Source organism: Capricornis sumatraensis, chromosome 2 (genome assembly GCF_032405125.1).
Source record: "Capricornis sumatraensis isolate serow.1 chromosome 2, serow.2, whole genome shotgun sequence".
Lineage (NCBI taxonomy): Eukaryota > Metazoa > Chordata > Mammalia > Artiodactyla > Bovidae > Capricornis > Capricornis sumatraensis.
Window position 1 is genome coordinate 135,814,497 of NC_091070.1, and position 19,700 is coordinate 135,834,196.

At 33.5% G+C, this 19,700-nt stretch overlaps 1 protein-coding gene across 1 annotated transcript in view; it reads right to left on the minus strand.

Moving 5' to 3' along the window:
- The window catches only part of STXBP3 (syntaxin binding protein 3), a 47,254-nt gene that overhangs the window by 16,074 nt on the left and 11,480 nt on the right, over positions 1 to 19,700 (minus strand). The window contains exons 2-11 of the mRNA XM_068964908.1: positions 18,512 to 18,561; positions 17,815 to 17,896; positions 16,950 to 17,026; positions 14,135 to 14,213; positions 12,802 to 12,902; positions 8,984 to 9,138; positions 5,818 to 5,908; positions 4,644 to 4,768; positions 2,434 to 2,529; positions 2,236 to 2,293 (exon numbers count right to left, since the gene is read on the minus strand). Coding sequence (XP_068821009.1) covers positions 2,236 to 2,293; positions 2,434 to 2,529; positions 4,644 to 4,768; positions 5,818 to 5,908; positions 8,984 to 9,138; positions 12,802 to 12,902; positions 14,135 to 14,213; positions 16,950 to 17,026; positions 17,815 to 17,896; positions 18,512 to 18,561 — 914 coding nt within the window. The remainder of the gene's footprint in view (positions 1 to 2,235; positions 2,294 to 2,433; positions 2,530 to 4,643; positions 4,769 to 5,817; positions 5,909 to 8,983; positions 9,139 to 12,801; positions 12,903 to 14,134; positions 14,214 to 16,949; positions 17,027 to 17,814; positions 17,897 to 18,511; positions 18,562 to 19,700) is intronic.

Sequence of the window (19,700 nt, forward strand, 5' to 3'; positions counted from 1 at the left end):
AGTAGGATAAGTAGAAAACTCACAAACTCTTTGAAATAAAAAAAAATTCCTATATAACACGAGTCAAAGAAGAAATTATAATTAGAGAAAATATTCTGAGCTAAATGGAAGTACAAATAGGTTATTCCAAAACTTGGGGAATGCAGCTACTTAATGTTAAGAAGGAAATAACTAAATATATATAGGAGAGAAAAAAGTCAAAAATCAATGTTCTTAACATCTGACTCAAGAAGTTAGAAAAAGAAAAACAACCCAAAGAAGGTTGAAATCAATTCAATATAAAATTAACATACAGAAGAAAAATCAGCAAAGCCAAAAGTTGGTTCTTCGAAATACTATTAATATATAAATAGGGGATGTTAACAGTAAAGAGGCTGAAACACAAATCAACAAAATTAGGATTAAACAGAACATAGGTACAGGTTCTACAGACACTGAGAAGATAAGAGGATATTTGAAAATGTAGATTTAATAGACAAATCCCTTAAAAATGCAATATCCCAAAAGTGATATAAGTTAAAATCTGAAGAGCTCTGTACCTATTAAAGACCTTATAATTAAAGACTTCCCCATAAAGAAAACTCCACGCCCAGACTGCTTCAGTTGTGAAGTCTTTCAAGCAATGATGGGAGAAGTAACGACGCTATACAAACACTTCCAGGGAATAATGTGACAGGGAAAGCATTACAATTTATTTTAGACCAATGTAATTTTGCCACCAAAACTGCCTAGAACATCACCACAAGAATAAAAAGAATTATTGCTTGTAAATCTAGAAATACTATTGCTCATAAACCTAGAAGTAAACATTCTAAACAAAATATTAGCGAGCAGAATCCAGTGATATAGGAAAGGGATAAGGTATCATAACTTAGTGGAGCTAATTCTAAGAATGCATGGATGGTTTACTGTTAGACAACAATGAATGTAACGCATCACATTAACAGAATAAAAAAGGAAAAAATAGTTAATAGGTGTTGAAAAAGCATTTGATGAAATCTGACACTCATTGTTGATTTTAAAAAACAAAAAATACCTGTTGACAAATATGGAATAGAAGGGAACTTCTTAATCTGACAAAGGATGTATCTAAAATAACCTAAAACTACTATAATACCCAATGATGAAATAGCAAACACATTTCCCCCGAGGCTGGGAATGAGACAAGGATATCCTGTCACCAGTTCTACTCTATATTTTACTGCTGGGAGGTATTAAGAAAATACCAGGTAGGAGGCACCAAGAAATTAGTGTAAAATGTATAAAGAGTCAAAAGGATAGGCTGCTGCTGCTGCTAAGTCGCTTCTAAGTGTCCGACTCTGTGAGACCCCATAGATGGCAGCCCACCAGGCTCCCCTGTCCCTGGGATTCTCCAGGCAAGAACACTAGAGTGGGTTGCCATTTCCTTCTCCAAGGCATGAAAGCGAAAAGTGAAAGTGAAGTCGCTCAGTCATGTCCGACTCTTCGAGACCCCATGGACTACAGCCTACCAGGCTCCTCTGTCCATGGGGTTTTCCAGGCAAGAGTACTGGAGTGGGGTGCCACTGCCTTCTCCAAAGGATAGGATAAATTTTCTTTATTCATAGATATTATTGTGGAACTTTCTGAAATGACAGAAATGTCCTATATCTTGATTTAGGTGGTAGTTCCACATGCTGTGTGTTTACATGTGTGTGTGTATGAATACAAATATAGGTATGTAAAAAGTTATTCAGTATACACTTAAGATTTGTGCATTTTATTTAGGTAAATTATGAATGTGAAAAGTGAAAGTGTTAGTTCCTCAGTTGTGTCTGACACTGCAACCCCATGGACTGTAGCCTGCCAGGCTTCTCTGTCCCCATGGGATTTCTCAGGCAAGACTACTGGAGTGGGTTGACATTCCCTTCTCCAGAGGATCTTCCCGACCCAGGGATCAAACCTGGGTTTCCTGCACTGCAGGCCAATTCTTTATCACTGAGCCACCATACCTTAATATTAAAAACCCTAACATGAATACGTTTATGCAATTGGCTAAATGGTCTTTTAAAAATAAACTTTAAATGTAGAGACATTTAAAGACAGATAAAACATTGCTAAGTGTTGAGGCTGGGTAATGGGTTACAAGAAAGTTTATTTTCTCTACTTTGTGTATGTTAGAAACTTCTCAAATGGAAAGTTAAAAAGATAAAAAATTTTACACAAACTTTAAAATTCACATTTGTCATAACCTGAAAGTTATATTAACACTCTTACCTTTCCTTCTGTTGCTTTCTTTGTTGATGAAATTTCCTTCATAAGCTTGGGAATTTCCCTGTCAAATTATAAGAAAATTCTTTAAATTTCTAAAGTGTAATTCACAAAAGTATCTTAAGACTAAAAAATGTACTATTGGTACTCTGTAATTAGTATTTTTTTAAAATATGGAACGAAAATTAAAACAGGTTCACATACTCTAATACAACTGCAATATGGCGATGTCGAATTTTGACCCAGAGGTCATCATCTTCTTCAAGGATTGCCTCCTTTTCCTTCCCATCTGTCTTATATCTACAAGTAAGAGAAATATGAAACTTTTGGATTATTTTGTGCCAGATAAAGTAAAAGAAAAATTTTTATAAATAACAACTTTAAGACACAGCTCAAGAAACTGAAGATTTTAGGAGGATAATGAAGACCTACTCAAAACTAAGGCATATTGCTATCCATACAACAAAAATCAAGTGCTACGCCCACCATGACCTTTTTACTTTCAACGTTATTTTTTGCTGTCATTATTACAGAGTTTTATCTCAGTATGTTAGAAACAAAAATTCAGTGTTCCACAGTCAACTTTAACAAGAGTGAATATATTAACAACTTGTATTCTAATTGCTCAAAACAATACTTTTGATGTACTAATAACCATCAACACAATTGTCAAACATCCGTTAAGAAATGTCACTCCCTAATGAAGTCTATTAAGTACTGAAGGTATTTCAGAGTTGGTACAAAATTCACAAACACACATATTTATCTATTTCTATATTCTTTCCTTACCCTATAAATACATCTCTCATTTTCTCTCAATGAGAGAAAAACTAATGTAGCCATTAAAAACTCTGATTGCTTTAATGAGTTCTACTGAACTGAGAGGCTATTAAAGAGGTTCAAGAAATTACTCCAAATGGATACTTAGAAATTTCTGCTCTGTATTATTTCCATTAAAAATCATGATGGAGCACAATCCATAGGAAGTTCATGCTTCCCTCTAGTCTGATCCCTAGACTTTCTTGACTCATAAGAAAAGGAGTATCTCTGATTTTTTTGTTTTTAAATAAGTCTCTCCACTACCCTTAAAAAATTAAATCTTGCTTTCCTTGCCAGCAAACCTAGGGAGATAAATATTTTAAGTACTAGGTTAGAAATGTCTGAAAGTTAATGTCAATAGACGGGAACCAAATCCTTTAGTGTCCATTACTTTAAGTCATTTCCAAATCTCTTGAGCAATGCAGGTTTAGAGACCTAAAGGGTAAGAGAGATAAATAACATCCTTTCTGAAAATTCAGAATAAACTGCTTAAAACTTTTATACTAGAAAAATAGCTATGTTGCTCTGTCAGCTAACATTAATACAAATAACAAAGAAAAACTCAGAATTTGACTAGAAGGCAAATAAAAATACAAGAGAAAATACAAAATTAGTTTAAACAATATTTGTTTTAAGAAAAAATATTAACTATAATTAGCACAAATTTTTGGATTTTTTAATCTATAAAATTACTAAACATAAGATTTCAGAAAACTAATTTTCATTTTTATTACTTCCAAGCAGTAACTCTTGGCTGAAAAATGCCAATCTGGATTTTGAAATTATGATATCAAATAACATGTTATATATATGTGTGCAAGTGGTACATACACTCAAATAACATGTTATATATATGTATGCATATGGTACATACACTCAAATAACATGTTATATATATGTATGCATATGGTACATACACTCAAATAACATGTTATATATATGTATGCATATGGTACATACACTCAAATAACATGTTATATATATGTGTGTGTATGTACATACATAAATGATATACAAAGGTGACAATAAAATGGTTCCTTAATAGAAAAATAATTTCATTTTTCATTTAACTATTTGATATTACTTTTAAAGTTAATATGCTTATATCAGAGTTAAATCAATAGGTACCAAACTGGTAAAACTGCTTTTCTTCTCAATAACCATCCTATATAGTTTTCTAATCTAGTATTTTCAAATACATTATGGTGACAAGAGGCACGTTTACATACTTTTGAATGTCCAATTCGGAATAATCACATCCTAACCAATTTGAATATGTTTTCCACTTCAATAAATATTGTAGTGGGCCCAGTTTATTTACTGAAAAATACAATTCCAGCTGTTTAAAATCTATTTTTGTTGCAGACATAATTAAGGAAGCAAATATACCAAAAAAGCTTCAAAGCAGTTAAATTACCTATTAACTAACAAGGTCAGGATATTTTTAATAGATTATAAGTGTAAGAGAAAGATTAAAGCCTTGAATAAAAAAGGTTATAGGGGCTTTAGATTTCTGTTGCCTGCATAAATCATTAAATGCTAACATCCTATCCTGTTTGTATATGCCCTATATATTCCCTTCAAGTTATACTTGCTTGTATGTATCATTCTCAATCGGCAGTAGATCGTATGCCATTGCCTGAAAGGTCAGTTCATGCACGACAGTGGACACAGGATCAAAGCCACGATCAATTATTATGAGCTGGGAATGAGTTTTACCCTGGAATAACAAGATAAAATTATCTTAAGAAACTTCCATTTCTTTCTGTGAACACATTTTTAATATCTTAGAAAACAAAATCAGACTTATCCTAAGTTCTGCCACATTCTTAAACATGAAGCTGTATTAAAAAAGAAAACTATGAGAGGTACAAGAGGGGAAGAAAATAAGACTACAAAACCAAAGCTTTCATAATTAGATTAACAGGCTTACTTAATAATATGATACTGTGAAAATTCTTTTAAAAATATAACATTTGGCTTTCACTAAATCTATTTTCTTGGAATTCAACTTGATAAACACTAAAACTGATCTCAGTTATGAAAGGAAGATATTACCTGAGCTCTTTATGTTACACACTGCACTAAACTAAGCTTCCTAGTCCTCTGATACCACCTCTCTCAAGTCTACTCAGACTCCTCACTCTCCAACCCAAGCTCAAATGCTGGAATTCCCCAGGTTCCAATCTTAGTCTTTGATTATATTATCTTGATAAGATAGTAGTAGCTGTCATTTATTAAACTCCTATATGTGCCAAACACATGCTAATCTGCCTAATCCTCATACCAACCAACGAAAGTACATATCATATGATCCATATTATATGAAAATACAACTCAGAGTAAATATGTCCAAGAACACAGAGTTGGTGATAAAAGGAAAAACTATGTTTATTAAACGTTTACTCAGCTGCAAGGATTATTCTAAAAACTTTTTATGCATTAATGCATTTAATCTTCTATATTATAAAATAGGTATTCTCCTATTACCCCCATTTTATAGATAAAAAACTTAACATAACTTGCTACTTGATATATACATGACTTAAATGGCAGAGCAAGGATCTGGACAAAGAACTTAATTCAAAACTGTTATCTTCCCTACTAAACTACATTGTCTATTAAGATTTCTACTACCATTTATATCAGTGATATCCAAATCAAAATTCTCAAATCAATACTGGAAAATAAATGAACAACAGTTTCCTTGGTTTATAAAGAAATAAGTCAGATTTTAAGCATAACCACTGTTTGTCTTTTATATGTTACCTTTATTAGGCTCTTTTCATCAATCTTGTAGTAGTTTTCAAGCTTTTTTTCAACCAGCTGAGCAAGCTTACTGGCATTATCTAGAGGTTTACTAGAAACGAAAAAGATATTCAAACTATCTTTCAAGACACACTTTATATTATCAAGTTGAATTCTAAAATTAAACCATAAATTAATTTAAAAGATTTTATAAGCATGGAGAAATTTAGATAATAATACTAAACAAATATAATGCTATATCAATTAGTTTGGATTTTATCAATGTAAACCTTATCATATGTGCTTTAGATTTTTTTCATATGAAAGAAATATAAATAAAACTATAGTTTCTTCATTCCCCTCCCAATTCCCAGTCTTCACTCCTACCCCTAGCCACTCCTGCCCCAAAGCAACTACTACCATAATTTGATGTATATTCTTCCTGTCATTACAATTATACATATATTTACTGTTTTATATGTATTTTAACAGTATATGTTTTTACTGTCATATATGTTTGAGATCTACGTTGACACTCACATCAAAAATATTTACTCATTTTAGTTCTATATAGTATTCCATCATATGATTATACTGGATTTACACATTCACTCCCCTAAAGATGGACATTTAAGTCATTCTCCATTTTATACTACTGCAAACAACATGGAAACAAATATCTTTATACATAAATCTCCATGTAAATGTTTCTCTAGGTATATTATTTCTAAAAGTAGAATTGCGGGTCATATAGTATATACGTTTTCAACTTTCCTATCATATTACTCTTCAAATTACTTGACCAATTATCTATCCCATTTCTATGAGATTTCCCTATATGCTAATATTCAGTCAACTTTCCAATATAGTTGTTTGTATAAAATCATATATCACTATTTTCTAAAATGATAAAACCATATTCTAAATTTTAACTTTAAGACCAGTGACATTAGTGTAACTTCTGAATCTATAAAGAAAATGTTGGAAAAGACTCTTCAATTAGCACACCAACCTCAAAAATGGAGGAACTCTTTGTAAAGGCTTCAAAGTGTTAAAGATCCTTTAGGTTTTATACTTCAAAAGTAAGTAAAGCAACAACTATACACTGATAATTTATTATACATTATGCCTTAAAATATTTTCAAAAAGAAATAATTTCATGTTAGAATTACACTTGAAAAGTTCATAAGACATAAAAGAATACAAAAGAATAGGATAGGATTTTAAAAGCCTGGATTATTATTAACTACCACAATAACTGGTAAGCTTATTAAATTATAAACTGGCTACAGTTATCCCTCAGGAGGGCTTCCCTGGTGGCTCAGTGGTAAAGAATCCACCTACAATGCAGGAGACCTGGATTTGATCCCTGGGTCGGGATGATCCCCTGGAGAAGGAAATGGCAACCCACTCCAGTATTCTTGCCTGGAGAATCCCAAGAACAGAGGGGCCTGCCAGGCTACCATCCATGGGGTTGCAAAAGTTGGACATGACTTAGTGACTAAACCACCACCAGTATCACAGGGGATTGGTTCCAGGACCTCACTCAGATATTTAAATCCATTGACGCTCAAGTCTTGTATAAAATGGTATAGAATTTGCATATAACCTATGCACAACCCCATACACTTAAAAATCATCTCTAATTACTTACAACACTAATATAATGTAATGCTATGTAAACAGTCATAAATACTATGTAAATGCTATGTAAATAGTTGTCTGCATGTAGCAAATTCAAGTTTTGCTTTTGGGGACTTCCTGGAATTTTTTTTTTTTTACATTTTCAATCCACAACTGGTTGAATTTGAGGATGCCAAACTTATGGATACAGGATAGTGGATTATATTACATATTCATTTCCCTAAACAGAACCAAACACCAAGAGCAGAAGCTTGAACAGAGACTAAACTCTAGCAAAAGATAAACCACTTACTTCAGAGTGTAATTAGCACAGCACCTATAAGAAAAAGAATGGTTCTAACACTCGAGGTATGAGTAAAGAGCTTGTCTGGTCACATCTGAATTAAGGAGATTTACAATATTTCTTCTAAGTAATTAAGAAAACTTTTTAAATGGTTAAGGATAATGAAACTTAAATATAAAGCATTACATGAATTTGAAATTGAACAATTACGCCAACTACCTTGACAAATGTCAGTGTTTAAATTAAAGAACACTTTAAAACAGAAACAAGTTATATTATTTATTATTATTAGTAATAGTAGTACAGTGTATTTACTTCTACCATTTCATTAACGCCATGCAGTATATTGAGTGCTTTATAGATATTGACTCATTTAATCCTAAAAACAACTTTATGAGGTTTTTCCCATTTCATATACAAAGAAATTGAGGGCAGAAGAATCACAAAGCCAGTAAACAGCAGAGATTAAAATCCAAGCTGTTTGGCTATATAGAACAACATGAAAGTCTAAGAACATAATATTGAGCAAAGCCAGATATAAAAATATATCATGACCCCATATATATATCAAGTTCAGTATCAGGCAAAACTGAAATATGTATTAGAAGTCAGAATAACAGTTACTTCTGAGGAGGAGACAGTGCATGATGACCAAAAGGGATCATAAAGGGGGCCTCAGAGACGCTGTTAGTATTCTATCTCTTGACCTGGTAAAGTTAGATGTCTGTGTTCACTTTGGAATGATTTATCAAGCCACATAAATATAATTTATGCACTTTATAGAAAACTTTACTTTTAATAAGGAGCAAATAAATAAAGGTACATAGTACTAAAGTCAAACTTTAACTTAAAAAAAAAAACCGAATCTGTTTAAAATGGCCACTGGAATTAGATACCATGGATATTTAGACACTATAACCAGTATCCAGATACTATGACCATTTCAATTTGGTGGAAATTTAATGAAACATTAAATGTAAGACAGTATTCCCCAAAGGACAACAAAGACATACTTCAAAGCATTCCTTAAACTCATGAAAAATATTCATGTAAATCATACAAAATTTAAGCTCTGAAATTCAGTAACAGAGGCTGTCAGTTACTCTGAAATTTAAGCCTTAAATTTTAAATCTCCTATATATACAGCATAATGTTATAAAGAAAATCTGCAAACCAACACACAAAAGCACAGAGACATTACCTCTATACCAAAGAGCAAACAGACATCATAACATATAATGACACCATTGGGTGCCTTACCTTTTATATCTTACTCCAGGATTTTCATCCAGGGTAGCACATACTGTAACTATCTGCTCAGCCATTGCTTCCATGATGGTATCTTTCCCATTTGCATTACTTGGGTCTGGACTGTAACAGTAATAGAATGCATCTGGTACATCAAGAGTATATACCTAAGTTAGGCCAAAAAAGTCACACTGTCAATTTAGAAATTTGATTAAAAATATACATCAAGAAAAGCACAGTTATTCCTTGGGACTCTACAAAATACTTGTACTAACCATGCTGTTTCCTGAAACAACTGTGTCTTTACCTTAATTAAATCTCATTTTCTCTGTCATCTGGATTTCATTCCTTTTCTCACTCTCCTTTCTTGCTTAATCTACCTCTCTCCTTCAGTTCTTGTTTATAAATATAGATTGTACTGTTGGATTTTCTCTACCTGTGCAGCAAATAAAGGGATCTGAGGTAGTCAAAGAACAACAGAAACCTAATTACCTGGCAAGAAGAAATAAAGCCAAAATTGGTCTATATATCTGACATACATTAAAATCTCAACCCATCAGAGAATAACCTATAAATTTTCCAAAGTTAATATGTATCTTCAATTCCTTAGCTTATACTCTTGATATTAAGAGTATAAATAAATTTCTCTCCCAAAGTAGAAAAATACTTCCTCAAAGAACACAGCATTGTGCCAGACATAGTACTGGTCTTTGTATACATACAGTGAAATCTCACAGACATTTTTCAACTAACAAAAGCATTTACCTACATGCAAAGAACTGGATTAGAGATTTACTATTGCACTATTTGAGGAATACAAAAGAACAGGCACTCTAATTGGAGGTGAGAGTTTCACATTCAATTAATTTTAATTTTGTTTTTAAACAATGGTAGTAATCCCTCTTAGTCTAATGTATTGAGTATAAAAGTAGACATGTAATAAATAATATAGGTTAACTAATAAATTATGGATAAACTTCCCTGCATTTCCTTTCACACAAAGTAATACATTTCTCTGACCATAACCTATCACTAACAGGAGGAGCCTGAACATGGACTGAGACTGAGCTAAAGCTAATGTGCTGTTTATGTCTGTCCTGCTCAAAGTCTTAGCTGCCATAACTGTCAACAAGTACCCTACAGCTGGACTGTGGCTTTCTCACAGTATTCTATCCCACTGCAGTAGAAAATATCTGTTCAAAAATATTTATTGCCCTTCCTGACAGGGCCTCTCCTTATGGGATATACTTCCCACTCATGGATATCAGGCTATCTATGGTCACTGGAATGTAAACAGAAGTGACATGTGCCTACTTCCCTGCAGAAGCTTTAAAAGCCATTGTATGGCTCCACCATTTCTCTTTTTTTTCTGCTATGTCCCAGAAAAGAGTTAACTCCACTCCTTCAGCTTACATCCCAGAATGAAGAGGATATAGAGCAAAGACCCAGTCAAACCACAGTGGACAATAACATGAATGAGATATAAACTTTGTTGTTGTGAAACACTGAGATTTGGAGATTTGTTATCACATCTTAAATTAATCTAAGTTATTATCTAATATTCCAATGAGTCAAGTAGAACTCTGGAGCTGGTTTTCTTTCTACACTCACATCTTGTCTTTCCTTCCCTCTCCTCCCCCTACTTTCCATCACCAACATAATGTGTTCCTTTAGACTATTACCAAATGCTCTCTTCATCTCCATGACCCACAACCAGTTCCTTAAATACAGGAATTCTGTTACCTCCACTCACAACTTCCATTTACTTTTCTTGCTAAATTATAGCTAGGTTAGATCTATTTCTATCTAGACACAATCTAGCACCTTCTCCACTAACTGTACCAGATTTTTTGTACTCCCTAAGGTCCACTGTAAACAAACTTTCTTATATTGATGCTTTTCATCTAATTTTCCTAATTTATATGTGATACTATTAATTAAACCCTTAGAAAGGGAAAGAGTTTTCTTTAATCCCTTTGACTCATGGATTTAGGAGAAGTCAACCACTTTTCTCTCCATGCAACTTCTAAATATGTTTAATGTACAACTTCTCTTCTTTGGAAGACTATCATATTTGACTACCAATTTCCCTTCAATGATGTCCCAACTTCTACTTTTCCTTAAAGACTTTGGTACTCTTCTGTATCTGCCCATTTTCTACCATCATTCTTGATGGAACCTGGTGCCTCCTACAACTTGGTCCCAGCCTGCCTACAGACTTATTTATCATACCATCACCCCTAATAATCCATAATCCTGCTGCTTTCTTGCACTTTTCTGCTTCTGTATCTCTGCACTGAGGCTATTCTCACTTTCTAGAGTATTAAACTAAACTTACATAATATATTCGGAGAAGGCAATGACAACCCACTCCAGTACTGTTGCCTGGAAAATCCCATGGACGGAGGAGCCTGGTAGGCTGCAGTCCATGGGGTTGCTAGGAGTCGGACATGACTGAGCAACTTCACTTTCACTTTTCACTTTCATGCTTTGGAGAAGGCAATGGCAACCCACTCCAGTACTGTTGCCTGGAAAACCCCATGGACGGAGGAGCCTGGTAGGCTGCAGTCCGTGGGGCTGCTAGGAGTCGGACACGACTGAGTGACTTCACTTTCACTTTTCACTTTCATGCTTTGGAGAAGGAAATGGAAACCCACTCCAGTATGTTTGACTGGAGAATCCTAGGGACGGCAGAGCCTGGTGGGCTGCCATCTCTGAGGTCACACAGAGTCGGACACGACTGAAGCGACTTAGCAGTAGCAGTAGCACATAATATATTAAAGGAAAAAATCTTAAAGTAACCTTTGTTACTTTAAGAAAACAGTTTAATGTTAAACAGATATCTAAAGATTTTACGATTTTGATTATGGCCTTCATCAAAAACAGCAACAGCTTAAAAGAAAAATTCATTATCCAGGACCTTTTTATTTCTTAAAATATCAACCTTATAGTTCTAAGAAATAGTAAACTATTCCAATTCTACAAAATATTAGAATCCAAACACAGAGAACAGAGCTAAACAATACACTAGCTGAGTGATTAGGGCAAGTTACTTAACCACTTTGATTTCCCCATCTTTAAAATGTAGACAGAATTACCATCTACTCATAGGGCTACTGTGAAGATTACATGAATACATTTATGTAAAGCATTTAGAAAAGCATCTGACACAGAAAATACTATGTGTTTGTAATTATTATTATTAATTGAAGGCTCATTAACTATTCCAAAGGCAAATCAAATCTATGAGAATCCCTCATTTTATAAAGTAAAATAAATGACAGTTTATATAATGTTGTGTAAACAGTTTACTAAAGAATTTTGTTTTAATATCACAAATGGTTACAGAATATAAACATTTTTCTTTGGAGTCATTTAACAAAGATTATGCTCAAAATCTTTTGATTTCATAATGTAACACACACACAGGACTTAGAGATGTGAAATTTAAGTCCAATTTTACTATTAATGCTATATTCCAATTTAGTACTCATGTTCCTCCCTTCATCAGAGTAAATGCTTATTTGTGGATTGTTTAAAATTAACCAAATACACAACCCTTAAAATATCGATAGGGTAAGTCTTTTTAGCAAATAAGTTCATAAAACTGCATTTTAAAATCATTATTACAACGGTCAAGCAAGGAGAATGGGCAGCTTGTGCTTAAGAGTAAAACTCTTTTTAATTTTAGTTTGTAATAATCCAAAATAAAAGGAGTTTTACTCTAAGCACAAGCTGCCCATTCTCTTTGCTTGACCCTTGTAATAAGCCTTTCAATGCTCAAAAAAATTTTTTTAATAAAACATTTAAAAAATAAAAGTAGAAAGTACCTGAGATTCAAGTGGAATGAAGGAAATATTTATTTCTTTACATCTTCTTACTGACTTGGAGCAAGAAGCCTTAATTTTGTTAAAGAGACTGTCAGGGCAGACTGAGAGGAGGAAAAACATCAAAGTATATAACCGCATTTAAATTTTCATTCTTTTGAATAAGTCATTCCAACATCCAAGAATATTTATTTTTATATATAATTACTGATTTTCACTAAGTAATTTACTGTGAGGACAGAGATAATATGTAAATACTGCTTTTCACTTTATACAGCAGATAAATTCCAGTAATGAGCACTGTAACAGAAATTCCATTTTCCCCATTCATATCCACCATAACCAAGATGTGTTTCATTATAGAGCTGTTAACACAGCAAGCTAAAACTGTCAGGAAGAAAAATCAAATACAAACTAAGGACTTAATAAACTTTTGAAGGACTTTCAGAGCTTCTTAGGAATTTACACTTTTCTATATCTGCCACTAAGTGTAGCCGCACCATACAAATTTTTCATCTTTCCTTGCATTATAGGGCCTTCTTCAATGTGAGGAAATTCTAAGCCTCCAAACTAGTAAATTCTGCACCCTAGAGCCGTCTACCCCTTGCTCCTGCCTTTTACCTAACTGCTTATAGTTTCCCTAAATCTAGGCTGGAGTATTAACCTTTGGCTTCTACTATCTTTTAACACGATGTTCTTTAATTTCAAGATTCCTTAAATTAAAAGAGGCTTCACACATAAAAGTTTATCAACTCCATAAACATGATTTCTGTGTAACAAGGTTACTTAAATGTCAAATACTTACGATATAGCATTTTGTAAAATGCAAACTGCTGCTAGCTATGAGATAAATAATAATTTACAGGAAAAATAAGCTAGAAAGCTGCTTTTTATTTGAATCTACAGCATAGGAAAAGAAATGTGGTACATTTTCTCCCTTACTGTTAGCAAACAGATGACAGTTTCTTCACTGCATCTCCCAAAGGGTCTTATAATATACTTTATTATACAGTCAAATCCCCAGTTGTAACTTTGATTTAAAGAAGAATTCTCCCTGTTATTGGAACAGAATTTGAGGGATAGCTGTCTCCGTCAAACCCCTCTCCCTTGTACACCAGCAAAAATGACCATCTTTTGAAACTAGTTTGGAATGATTTAATTTTCTATCACCTTATCATGAATTAGGATAGAAATAACCTTACATTTTTAGATTCTTTCTAACCTAACTAGAACGAACAATATATAGAAAGTCACTATTATTAAAATTAGCATAAGAAATATTTCATATTAGTAGGATTTGAAATAACGAAGCAATAACTTTTACAAAGCTACTTACAGTCAGTGAAGTAGATATATGCTGCTTTATATTTGTGCTCTGATTTACCTCCAAAATCACGTAAAAAACAGTCTACAGACTGAAAAAAGGTTGGATGTTAATATACATTTTATCAAATACTAATTTAAATGTGCTACTTTTCAAATAACTAAGATTATTTTGATGATAAAGTTAAACCTTAAATGTCAAAACTGTAACTTACAAACTGATTTTTTAAGATGCTATGTTATCTGGCCACTTACAGTGAGAAGTGTAATAAGTAGTAAGGTAAGATATATGAACAGAGAGTGCTCTTTTGGTGATGAGGAGACCTAAGAATGGTTAAGTGACTAAGAAGCTGAAGCAACATAGAAGACAAGACTACTGGAAGAAAATGAATGTACTGGGTAGTATTACCTACACAGATAATGAAACCATCGAGACTATTACTGGAGAAGTGCTAAACAGACTGCCAGTTAGCTAAGCGCTAAAATTGCCAAGAGGGATTAGAATGAAAGACTAAAAGGTTAGCAGACTACAAGGAGGAGGGAAAGCGGGTAATATACTCTAACAGTATCCGCCCCTCTGCTGGTAGTTTTCAAGCTACAACAGTCTGAAAGCAAAAACAAACAATTTAATCTTCTCATCCATCTGTTCCTTTCTGTCTCCCTGCAACGCCTACAACCAGTATATTTCTGTTAGAGTTCATTAATGTATCCTGCAAGTCTCTTATCTTTCCCACCATGATTTCCGTATTTTTTTTTTTTTGCTTTGAGATACTTCGTTTTTATCTTCCAGACTATCTATTAAAATTTCCAGTGATTATCCTCCTCTACAGTCAACTACTTAACCTAGAAAATATACTTCAGAGCTTCAGAAAGTTTTTACATGTTACACCAGACTCTTAAGTGTACTATTTTCTGTTCAGATTATCACCCTTCCTTCCAAACTCCTGTATTTTGCTATATGTATCCTTTTCTCATTCTTACTAAACCTTCTCTCTCTGGTCACTTGACCCACTTAGATGTGTGGTTGCTTCTATGTCAGCTCAGCTAACACTTAGGTTTAGATTTTGGAGTAACCTAAAGAGAGGCAGTACCATAAGAAGGTAAACAGGTTTCTCCTCCTGAGGGCTATAAGTATAAAAGAAACAAACCACCCATCTGACCTTTCCCTAGCTTCCCTGGTGGGTCAGAGGTTAAAGCGTCTGCCTGCAATGCAGGAGACCTGGGTTCTATTCCTGGGTTGGGAAGATCCCCTGGAGGAGGAAATGGCAACCCACTCCAGGATTCTTGCCTGGAGAATCCCATGTGCTGAGGAGCCTGGTGGGCTACAGTCCATGGGGTCGCAAAGAGTCGGACATGACTGAGCAACTTCACGTTCACAGATCTCTTATAACCAACTCTTCCTAAAATCTGTCATTTCATGACCCTTGCCTGAGAACTCTCTGTAGCTAGTCTCCAGATGCTTGCCCAGCCCCTGAGGAAGGAAATCTCACACCAAGTTTCTCTACAAGTGGCCAAAGAGTCCAAGGCCTCACATGCACCCATAGGTCTATAGGACCCAAAAGATAATTGATTTGGGACAGGAAGAGAAACTGGAGTTGGTTGTGGGAGATAAAGGAGTCACACTTAGATATCATTTTCTCTGAATTCTTTGATCCTTTCCTGAATACTTAATTTTGTATCCTGCTTTCTGTCACTTACATTAAAAATGAACACTTACATAGATCATTAAAATTTTCTAGAAATCTCATTTTCAATGGTCACATGGTCTTTCCTACCATTATGTGTTAATACTAAGAATTTCTCTGGATTTTTTTAACAATAAATTTTACGATTCAGAACCTTTTAAGGTTCTGATACGGCGAATTATTTTCCAAAATGGCTGTATTAATCTATACCCCCACTAGCAGTATACAGTAGTTTCTGCTCCATTATCCATTGATAATGCATACTGAGAGCTAGATAAGATACATAGATAAGACAAATAAATAGATGTCTAAATATATACACACATTTTTTTAATCCCTCTGCAAATTTAGTATGTGAAAATGGTGCTTTCAACTTTCATTTGTTTTGAGCATAAATTTTCTTATAACATTATATTACAGATAAGATACAAAATGTCATTAAAATCTACCAGCAGCCAGCATGTAGAGGTTACATTGTAAATATCTCAGTTTTTCCCTACTGTCTGCCAGAGTTAGAAGAAATGAAATTGGAATTGTAAAATTAACATTTTTATTCTAAGAATAAGCCAAAGGATGTGTTGGAAAATGCACTCTCAGATACTATACAGAATAAATGAATCTGATACTTTATATAACTCTAAAAGCTTGACTTTAAGTATGAATTAAATCATGGTTAGATTATAAATTTTAAAAATTCCTTTCCCATAAAAAATATGCACACATGCATATATGTGTGTATACACATACATATGTGTATGCCATAGGGAAATGACTAACATTAATGAAAGATTAATCCAAGACTATTTCTTTCACATACACTTCCATTCTCCTAAAATCATGGTTGACTAGAAACTACATGAGTACCAAATTATTGAAAGAAACTTATTTTTTTGAAACTCTGTTGTTTTATACAAATAAATTCTGCTTTCATATAGGGGGAGAAAGGAATTCTTTCACATATATTCCCATTGAGAAGAAAGCAAATAAAACAATCTTCTAACTCAGAAAGATTTTCTTACACAAACTAGTTTATAACACTACCTGTCTAATAAAGGACATTTTATTACTTTAAATTTTCTAAGAGGAAATCACATCTATGGTGAAAGTTTTGAAGAACATACTGTTTAGATTCAAAACACTCACCTTTGATGTTGGAGAGATAAAATAAAGAGCTTTCATTTGTCTGACAGGTTCTCGATTTTTATAAATATTCTCCACAACTAACAAAAAAGAGTCCAAAATATAAACAAAAGAATTATATTTGACTTGGAGTCTGTTTTCACATTACAAATTATGATATTTAGTATCTGTCTTTAAAAGTCTATTATGAAGAGCAAATTTAAATAAATGAGTTAAACAATGAAGAGTTTTGGATGATAATATGATTATGAATATTACAAGATACTGATACTTTACCCAAAATGTAAGAAAAATTAAAATCTCATTAACACATTCCTGCCCGGTGGAAGACAGCAACTGTGGCAGTGTTATTTTTCATAACCCTACACTACAGCTGATTTAAATTTGCAATTGCCTCACTTCTAGGTAATAAAGAGAAGCTTAAAAAGTCAGTATTACACACTTGGAAATATGCACAAAAGTTGATTTTATGACATTAATCTTACTATCCACTTAAAAACGAAACATGAAAACCACAAACATCAGCCAAAATACTGAAGTAAACTTACTGCATCAACATACAAAACTATAACAAATAACAATAAAAAATCTGAAGAACAAACTCAACAAGGCAATTGACTTAGTCTTGGTTAGGGGTGCTTAATTATATGTCTCAGCTGAGGGGAAAAATCTTGACTTACAAAGGTTATTCTGAAGATTCACAAAGAAAAGAGTGTCCAAAATAATTATTATAGCTAGAGTTACTAAAAAAATAAGACATAATCCCCTGAGAAACACAATTACTAACTAAAATTTATTAATACTTTAAACTCTCCCTATCATAATAAAAAAAAAAAAGTTTTTCATGGTGAGTATTTGAAACACTTACCAGTTATACCCTCTGCTAGAAGATCTGTCATTTTGCAACATGATGCTAAAAGCTTAGTGGTAAATTCATCTAGAAGCAATATCTTAAAATGAATATAAATTAAGCAATAGTATAAGCATTTGACTGCCAAGAATTCACAAAAGACAGAATTTAGTGCATTAAATATACTCAAATTCATAACCTTTTTTATAACATAAAATTAAAATATCAGGAGAGCAAGCAAAATTATCTCAACTCATTTAACTTTCATGAGTTAGAAATTTATTTCCTCAATATATGGTCATATAATATTATACATAAGCAATATTTTCACTTTGAAGCAGACTTTGTTCACTTCAAATATATCTTATGTTGAACATCAAATTTTCTTAAAATCATAAAATGCTGCTTGTGGTGGAATAATTGTTCTAGGCACTGTTCTAAGCACTTTACATGAATTAATTCATTTAATATTTATAACTACTCTATGAGGTACTACCATCTATCTGTTTTACAGATAAAGAAACAGAGGCATAGAGACATCAAGTAATTTGCTCAAGAAGCCACAACTAATAGGAGGTAAAGCTGAGATTTGAAGGCAAACACTATGCTTCTAACTCTGTACTTTTATACAAGTATAATAAGTAAAAAATATGTACAAGCCCTCAATAAAGGTTTCTAGTGTTATGCAAATTCTATGTGAATATGTAAATTCTACCTTCCATTCGCCTTCTTTCTTGCAGTCATCAAACACTGTTGCTTTTATCTCTGCAAAGAAAAAGAGAACTACTTAGGAATCTTAATAAATTGTTAGAACTGCTTAAGACGGCTGGGAAATATCACTTGGAATTGGTCAGCTTCATAATTGCTCAGCTTTTCATATACACGAGTAAAAATCAGTTCTCTTTAGTACTTAACCTATACGGTACATTTAAACCGTAATATATTTTAACTTTTTGAGACTAAAAATATTATTAAAAAGGCTAATATAATTGTCCTTTACAGCATCGGACTTTAGTTTCACCCCCAGACACATCCACAGTTGAGTGTTGTTTCCACTTTGGCCTAGCCACTTCATTCTTTCTGGTGTATGAGGGCTCACGCACTCAGTTGTGTCTGATTCTTTGAGACCCCATGGACTATAGCCCACAAGGTTCTTCTGTCCATGGGATTTTCCTGGCAAGAATACTAGAGTGTGTTGCCATTTCTTCCTCCAGCAGAGCATGTTTTGTCAGAACTCTCACCACGACCTGTCCATCTTGGGTGGCTTTGCACAGCATGGCTCATAGCTTCACTGAGTTATGCAAGCCCCTTCACCAAGACAAGGCTGTGATTCATGAAGGCAATACGTGAACCGAGAACTTCCAGATGTTCAAGCTGGGTTTCAAAGAGTCAGAGGAACAAGAGATCAAATTGTCTATGTTTACTGAATCATGGAGAAAAGGAGTTCCAGGAAAACATTTAATTCTGCTTCATCCACTATGATAAAACCTTTGTGTGGATCATGACAAATGGAAAAATTCTTAGAGATGGGACTACCAGACCACCTGACTTGCCTCCTGAGAAATCTGTATGTGAGTCAAGAAGCAACAGTTACAATCGGACACGGAACAACTGGTTGAAAACTGGGAAAGGCGCAGGACAAAACTGTATACTATGATCCTGCTTATTTAACTTATATGCAGAGTACATCATGTGAAATGCCAGGCTGGATGAATCACAAGATGGAACTAAGATTGCTGGGAGAAGTATTAACAACCTCAGATATAGAGATGATACCACTCTAATGGCAGAGAGTGAAGAGGAACTAAAGAGCGTCTTGATGAGGGTCAAAGAGGAGAATGAAATAGCTGACTTAAAACTCAACATTCAAAAAACTAAGATCAGGGCATCCAGTCCCATCACTT